This window comes from Syzygium oleosum, unplaced genomic scaffold (assembly GCF_021117445.2).
Source record: "Syzygium oleosum isolate NSW1041296 unplaced genomic scaffold, Sole_v2.1 Sole_v2.37, whole genome shotgun sequence".
Classification (NCBI taxonomy): domain Eukaryota; kingdom Viridiplantae; phylum Streptophyta; class Magnoliopsida; order Myrtales; family Myrtaceae; genus Syzygium; species Syzygium oleosum.
Genome location: NW_026607521.1, coordinates 960,667 through 968,414, shown reverse-complemented (window position 1 = coordinate 968,414; position 7,748 = coordinate 960,667). Strand labels below are relative to the sequence as shown.

At 40.0% G+C, this 7,748-nt stretch overlaps 1 protein-coding gene across 2 annotated transcripts; it reads left to right on the top strand.

Moving 5' to 3' along the window:
* The first annotated feature begins 1,115 nt into the window (after nucleotides 1-1,115).
* On the top strand, nucleotides 1,116-7,748 carry LOC130135800 (uncharacterized). 2 transcript variants are annotated; one of them, XR_008815032.1, is made up of 7 exons: nucleotides 1,116-1,271; nucleotides 1,866-1,937; nucleotides 2,081-2,114; nucleotides 2,725-4,483; nucleotides 4,866-4,953; nucleotides 5,456-5,791; nucleotides 6,569-7,748. XR_008815032.1 is itself a non-coding variant. In XM_056305565.1 (6 exons), exons 1-6 carry the CDS (start codon nucleotides 1,183-1,185, stop codon nucleotides 5,493-5,495), a joined length of 2,082 nt encoding a protein of 693 aa, XP_056161540.1. In that variant the 5' UTR covers nucleotides 1,116-1,182; the 3' UTR covers nucleotides 5,496-6,354. The 2 variants fall into 2 exon arrangements, 1 of the variants encoding a protein (XP_056161540.1); XM_056305565.1 differs by lacking the exon at nucleotides 6,569-7,748 and having other exon boundaries at nucleotides 5,456-6,354.

Sequence of the window (7,748 nt, the reverse complement as noted above, 5' to 3'; positions counted from 1 at the left end):
CTCAACCAACTAAAAAATACGACTATGAGGTCCAACCAAAAAACCTAAACCATAGGTGAAGGTAGACAACATATATATAGACCTTTATGAAGGTATACACAAGTGGCATGGGATACATTCACAACCCCTTTCAAGTGCAAACCAGACTGAGAACAGCACTTGGAATTGATGAACGGGGGGTCTCACACGTGAAAAAAATTAAGGTGGAAACCGGCTCTGATACCATGTCACAAAATTCAATCCAAAAGCTTTAGCCTTAGATGGAGGGAGACAATATGTATATAAGACCTATACAAAGAAATATTCCTTCTTGAGTTTAAATCTCAAACATTGATATTTTGTCTTTGCAGGCTCTATGTGCCATCAGTTCTTATTATTTATCATCTACCTATCCAGCTTCCGAGATGTAGTAGCATTGGAAATGTCGTTTGAATCTACCCATATGGCATCCATATCTGAGTTAGCGAGTCCAAATCTATTTTGGGGAAAAAAATCCAAATCTATTGAGGTTTCTTTTGTTTTATCCACTTTTAAATAGGTAACCGATAACATAAACTAATATCTAGCTAAGTGTGTTGCTATCTAAAGTTCGACAATAATATCTTTTTTGGACCCCATAATTATGAAAATAATGGTTATTTTCAACTTCTTAAGAATCGAGGTATTTGGAAATCACTACTTCCATGTTATTATCGCAACCTTATTCACTGAAAGAATCAAATGGATGTCGCGTACGCTGTGCTGTATCTGATAATTCAATTAAGTGACTCGATTTGCTTAATTTGGAGATAAAACACTGCACAAATAGCGTAATTATACGAAATAAAACCTCATTACCCAGGCTATAACGGGGTGATAAGTATCATTGATCTCCATGATTCCAAATTCCCAATCATGATTTAACCCACAATGAGAAAAAAAAAAGAAAAAAAGAGAAAAAAGAAAAAGAAAAAGAAAGAAAGAAGAGTTCCTCCACTTCATCGGGTTAACCCGACCCAAACCGAACCGGAATCTCTTGCCCCGTTTTTATTTTTATTTTTTTTCCCCGGGTTGCATCCTGTTTTCCCCCAAAGCCGTTGCTCAACGAACTCTTCCGTCTCTCCGGCGCGCATACTACAAACACCCGCAGAAACCCTAATCTCTATCTCTCTCGATCGCGACCTCGATCTCGATCGATCGATCATGGCTGGTTTGGGGCTGTACCACACGGACTGCAAGTCGGTACTGTCGCAAATCAAGCATCAAGAGAAGCGGATGGCGCTAAAGAGAAGGTCTTTTGCCTTTACGCGTTTGGATTGTCTTGAATTTCTCGTTTGTACGATGCATGCGCGTGTATTGATGGAGTGTCGCTATTCCGCGCATCTTTAGCTTCGATGCAATCTTCTTTTCTTTTTTTCGGAAGGAGAGGATTGATTGACGAGGACATTGGAGTTCTAAGGTATTAGGACTGCTAAAGTGGTTTTAATCTGGAGCTTCTCGATGAAGTGCTCTGACGCATGGGGAAAGGTGCTAGCTTGTCGATAGAATTCTGTTAATCAGATGAGGGTTTGTTGATTTTTTGTTTGATTTTCCTTCTTTTTCCAGCTGGTTTTTTTTTTGTTGGATTTGATGGGACAAGATCGAAGTCGCGGAGTGAATTGGAGCCTTCTCTCTCTCGAACTCTCTTCCTTTTTGAAGTCTTTGTACTTCCTACTATTTCTCCGTTTCTTTTACCATGCGAATTTTATGTTTTTCTTTTTTTGGGTTGAATTGGACAGCAACATGCTTCTCGAGTTTTCTGGTCAGTTCGATTGACTCAGAAGAACCAATTAGATATGCAATGTTCTCATCGTGAGTCGACAGTTTTATTTTGAAACTGCGTGTAGGTGGTTGATGGGGGTACCATTGTCCAAGTCAGAGTTAAAGCATTTAGAAGGGCCGAAGTTTTTAAAGAAAAAGTAAGTTTCTTTGTTTTTGGGCAAGCTACTTCTACACTGCTTTTGTGTTGTCGTAGATTATAAACTGGTCCTTTTTTCTTTGAGTTCATATATACATATAGAATCATGAAATTCAAATTAGGAATTTATCGGTGCATTTTCAGGGTCCTACGTGAATCGATGCTCAGGGAAGATGATGTAAGTTCTTGTGTCAAGTATCAAGCCATTTCGGGATTCATTATGATATATTGTATTTGGTCTTATTTTCCTCTTTTTCTCTAGCATTTCGGGCTGTATCAATCTAAGTTGAGTATGAGATGCTTATTTAAAGCATCTTCTGTGCACCAGAAACTATAAGTGGAAAAAGTTTTAACTAGGGAAGTTTCGTGGATGTGCCTAACGGTTTCTATTTGTTATCGACCGTCTTTAGTTGCTGGTGGAAAAGAACATTTTCCTTTGTCTTATTTACTACTACTGCTACTACTTGTTGTTCTGTTTTTCTTCAAAGCATAGCTTCAACAGTCTTTGGCTTGAAATGATCTGCGTTTTCACGTGGCTTCCAGTGGTTTTATAATTACCTATTTGGTTTCTTAGAAGTACTCATGAGATTCGTATATTTTTCAAAAACAAGTGCAAGTTCCTTATTTAGGTCTCTTCCCTTGCAATCGGTTCTTAATTGGCTTGGCACTTCCTTGGTTTGTGTTAGTCGCATCTCTTTATTTGCTTAGCAGTAGGAAATTTCAAATTCCAGCCTAGTTTTACATTGGCACTATTGTTCACTGTAATATTACCTTGTCTTTATTTTCAGATATTCTATGAGACTGCTAAGATGAATGTTGAAGAAGCTATCTTATCGCATGATATGGAGCGAGGATGCAGTGGTGGTGCAGAAATTGTTAAATCATCTGACATGCCTAATTTGCTAAAGGAAATTCTATCTCATCTAAATGATATGACCAATAAGGGCCTTTATCATTTTGCTATGATTGTTACTAGGGGGTCTGTTGAGTTTGACAAAACTCGCTGGAAGATGAAGAAACTTGTTAGGCAAACTGTCCGTAAAGTATGCCATATTGAAAAGAACACTCAATGGGATAATGTTACTTTTAAGAAGCTCTATCAACTTCTAAATGACCCACGAAATTTCCGAGGAAATTGTCTGAATCATTTGGCTCCTACATCTCATTCTCAAAGGGCAGCGGCTTTGAAGCTCCTGGGTAGACTTGAGGAACTCTCTATGCCGGCTCTGATTGCAATGTATAGGAAACTAAGATGTGTACAGGGGAGAGTTCCTCGGTTGGAGCCCTTCAAAAGTGGACGGAGCCGAGATGATCTGATAAAAAAAGTGAGGAAAACTAGTAGAAACATGTTGCTGGATCTTGGTTCAAGAGATTGTATACCAGAACCACTAGCTAAAGCAATGGCTATAGCAGTGTTATCTTTAAAGCTAGCATCAGGCTTTCAAAGATCCGCAGGAATGGAGTTTTACCAATTTGCACCGGAAATTAGAAGTTTGCAGGATGAAATTGTGAAGGCTGTTTGGCTACTGAACTCAAAAGTTAGATTTCAGGAGCTGAAAGTTTTTCAGTCACTGCTGGACCCCAGTGCTAAAGTCTCAAATAGTCGTCTAAGAACAGCAGTCAAGAACGTTTTGACTGAGTATCTTTTCGAATGCTCTGATTTGGATGTGATCCCAAGGTCTTTATTGGAGAGTCTGGCTTTTATTAACAGGAATTCTCGAACTGCACCACCTTCATCCTTTCCTAAGGAGGAAGTTGAAGAAGAAGTAGAATGCAGTTTGGTTGTCAGTGCCCATATGAAGCAGAATGTCTGGGATTTGCTTCCGGAAATTGGGTATGATACAGATTTCGCCAATGCTTATATGGAAGAATTGGAAGAAAGTGATGATGACGCTGACTCCGATTATGAAGATGAGAGACATACAAGGATATTAAAGAGTGGAAGGTCTGACAACATTGATTCATTGTTTCCAGTGGAAGGTACTGGAGAGTCTATTACTGATAGCTCCAACCTGCCTTTTATTAATATTAAGGGTAATGGTAGTTCTCCCAGTCACACCCCAAGGAAAGTGTTTTACAGTGCTGCTGCAATTAAATGTGAGCCAGATATCTCACCCGGTATTGCCTCCACTGCTGCTTGGTATAGCAGTTCTTCCTTGTTATTCCAAGACTCAAAGAGTTCTGAAGGCTTGAATGGCATGGATATAGATGATTTAAAGCCATTGAGCAACTTTAGTTCTGCTAAAATCAATAGCGATGGTCCCTTCTCTTTTCTGTCACCCAACACAGGGTTTGCAAAATCTCTCAAGAGACACAAGGCTGAAGATGATGAACTGAAGAATCAACAAAGGGATGTCTTGAACAGACCAAGCACTTGCATAAATCGATACCTTGCTGTCCAGGAAGCTTGTGATGAAACAAGTATAATTGCCTATAATTTGGTAGGTTATATATTGGAAGAATTTGCACAAAGAGAAGGTTTGAATCTAGAAATGAACGAGAGTTCATATCTGGGGCGTGATCAGTCCAATGAAGAAGGTCATGAAGGTATACCAACCAAGCTTTATCCTTAGAGGGACAACATTGAAGAAAAGGGATTCATGCTTTACTGTTGAAACAGTGTCATTGTTCCCTAACTTTGTTCAAATTATATTTGAGGAAACATCAGTTTTCATTGTAAGAATGGTGACTGAGTGATTGATTGCCCGTCAGTAACTTATATCATGGTAGAGGTGCCTTGTTGTTTTAACCAATTCATCACCACAGTAACCATTGTAACCATCCATATCATTTTAAAAGGTACTTGGTGAATGACATCAAATAAACAACGTGGCTATTGTTACTCCCAGCATTTACTGCTTTACATGTTTAGATTGTCAGCAGAAGTTTGTGTTAATGACTGATAATGGCTATTTGTGTACAATTGCAGAAAAGAAGGATTCTAGTCATCACGAGGGCTCAGAAGATTTTGTCATCCATAGAGCACTCGAAAATCTAGTTCCATGCCTCAAGAAGAGGTATGACAGAGTTTTACTTATCCCACTTATTGGCAAAATCTTGTTCCATATGTTTTTTTTATTCTTTTGAATATTTAAGATAAAATTCATCAAGGGGTGCGAGGGGTTTACCATTGCTACAAAGCTAGATTCAAGAGATGGTTTGTCAAATCTAACGAATGAAAGATTACTTTTGATCTATCTACTAGTTTTAGTATTTCCCCTGAAGAACAGTTTCATATGTTCTTTTCTTTATCAGTAATATTTCATAAGGTATAGGTGGCGGTCTTGAGTATGATTCCTACCTTACTCCCTCACCCTCTGCTCATGAATTTGAATAGTAGAAAAAACAATGATCACATCATAAGGTAATACTGCTAGTGCCATACTTTAGAATGTGATGTTATATGAGGCCACTGCAAATATTGTGATCATTTCTGGGATTTATAAATGAGTTTTTTGAGGTCCGGTTTATTGTTTCCCATTGGTACTTGTATCTTGAAACACATCCTGTTTCATGCAGTGTGATGGAAAGATTGAAGGAGTGCACAGGCATTCCTTAGAGGTCTACTCTCAATGGGAAGGGGATCATATCCTTGTTCCTCAAGTAATCTCTGGAATCTTGCTTGAATTAAGCTCCATAGTTAATGGCTGCATATGGCGGGAGTTGAAGACTTTGTCTCCATGGGGAATTATCTGGGGAAAGATGAGAAGACTTGCAAAAAGCTGACTTGTTTGGCCAGGGAAAGAAGACCTGCTGGGCCTCATGCCTGATGGATGAAATGGATCCTATGGTAATCTCAAAGCAGTTGGCCATCCTGATGCCATGATTCGGATGGATATTGGCTCAGCTTGGAAGGTATAGGTCTCCTGGTTGTGGACATTACTTCTCTGTCGGCACTCAGATGACCTATTTGGCATTGCGGCTCTTAAGGGGAAATGAATTGCGAGAGTCATAGCCTGTTTGTGTGGGACATATTCACCTAATATCGAGCCAATGTCGGCATGGGCTGTGCATGATGTCCCCTCCCTCCAATGAGTAATGTGGGTGAAAGGAAGTAATCTACTCCTGCTATCCAAGAGCCGAGAGAAAAGGTGCTCTGTGTATAGGTTCTTTGGCCTGAGAGAGGGAATGTACGTTTGCGAAAACAAGAGCCCTCTATTATTTGCAATCCAGATCACACTCACGATCCAGTGTTTCCTGAAGTTCAGATGATGATCGCTCTATAGAGATGTGTTAGGATTCTTTGACCCCAACAGTCATGTTATCCCCATTTTGGACATGTTAGCCCAATCTATATCTATTATTTAAAACCAACCTAGCACTAACAACTACCAAGCAAAGGTTTGCCCTCGCAATAAGGATTGTGAAACAATGTATTACATATAGTGTTAGAATGAATGCACTTTGATTGATGTCTAGACTTGTTAGTGCAATCGACCCCCCTCACAATGCCATGTATTCCTTCGCTTCAGTTCTCTCTCTTCTTCGGTTTGAAGGGTACTCTTAGCCATCGTCTTGATTGACACACACAATATCTCCTGTGACTAATTTTTGCCATAACTCTTCTCAGTGCTGGTAACCGTCTGTGTTTTGGTTGAGTTGGCTCTACTAACTAAATAGCATTTTTCCCAGCAGGATTCATGTGTCCGACCTTACAGAATGTGGCAACTCAAATTTAAAGTCTTGGTTGTTGGCGAACCTCCCAATCTCCTTGTCAATTTTCAACTTCCACGAGGTGCTCTTCCTAACACCAGCTATAGATCAACTCCGTGAGTTCAATCTTCAGGTTTTGCGAGGAAAAAAGTTTCATGTTCTTGCGACTCGCAACTGATGTGCAAGGGCTTATGAAATTTCCGAGTCCACTCAGCACAGACACATGGACGCTCCTCGTGGCTTCCCAGGTCCGTATAAATGTCGTGCACAAAGTCGTTGGTTTTCTCTCGGTTTTAAGCTCAAACTCTAGGTCGAGCAAGGCGTTCTTTCTATGCTTTTTCACTTACTTATTTCTGGTTGAGGTGTGTGCGTGAGACCGGCTTAACTTGTCCATGGCAGCTCATGGCGTGAAAAACAGTGTATTTGTGGCACTTTGAAAATTATTCAGATGCTCAGCATTAAAAAACGTACTGACTTCAGAATGCAAAGACCTGGTTGAGCGGGTCGTTTATCTTTCTTCCCTACATCATTTCAGGTTGTAAGAGATCATTCAATAGTAAAGAGGTATGCGAACAACCCCCGATTAAAATCATTCCAAATGGTCTACATTCTTCCTAGTTTAACCCTCCCAAAACAATCCTTCGATTTGCTGTTTCCCGCACTTTACATTCACAGGCACGATATAACTAACACGGATGCGTTCTTCTTAGTCGAAGCGTTCCAGGAGCTCTTGTAATTATAACTGAGATTTCTCCACCGAGCTCTCAAACTTTTATTATTCATCGGACGCGCTTTACTACATTATTCATCGTCGTGTTAGTATTTAGGCCTGATTCTGGGTATATTTCATTTCGATGAGGGGGTATCTGAACACATTTCCTTTGTGTATGTTCTGGGTCCTACTTCGGTGACTCAATGGCGTTCCTGACAAGGATATGTTCTCAACATACTGATTTGAGCTTCGGGTGACGCGACTGAGGTTTCATTGCGTTAGTTAACTTTCCCTCTTGTTCCTTGTGCCGGTGCGTGGAGGTCGAGCCGTAGATGGGATGATCGGCAGAAGAGTCTATGTTCATTATTCTGATGCTCTAGTTTGATGAACTCCGGTTGTCTGAGGTCCTGTTGTGATGTTGTGTGTATAAATTGGTTTTGGTGTTCA

Coding starts and splice junctions, on each gene's coding strand:
- LOC130135800 (XM_056305565.1), top strand. CDS start 1,183: ATGGCTGGTTTGGGGCTGTACCACACGGACTGCAAGTCGGTACTGTCG. Junction 1,938..2,080: donor CCGAAGTTTTTAAAGAAAAA/GTAAGTTTCTTT, acceptor GTGCATTTTCAG/GGTCCTACGTGAATCGATGC. Junction 4,954..5,455: donor GTTCCATGCCTCAAGAAGAG/GTATGACAGAGT, acceptor TGTTTCATGCAG/TGTGATGGAAAGATTGAAGG.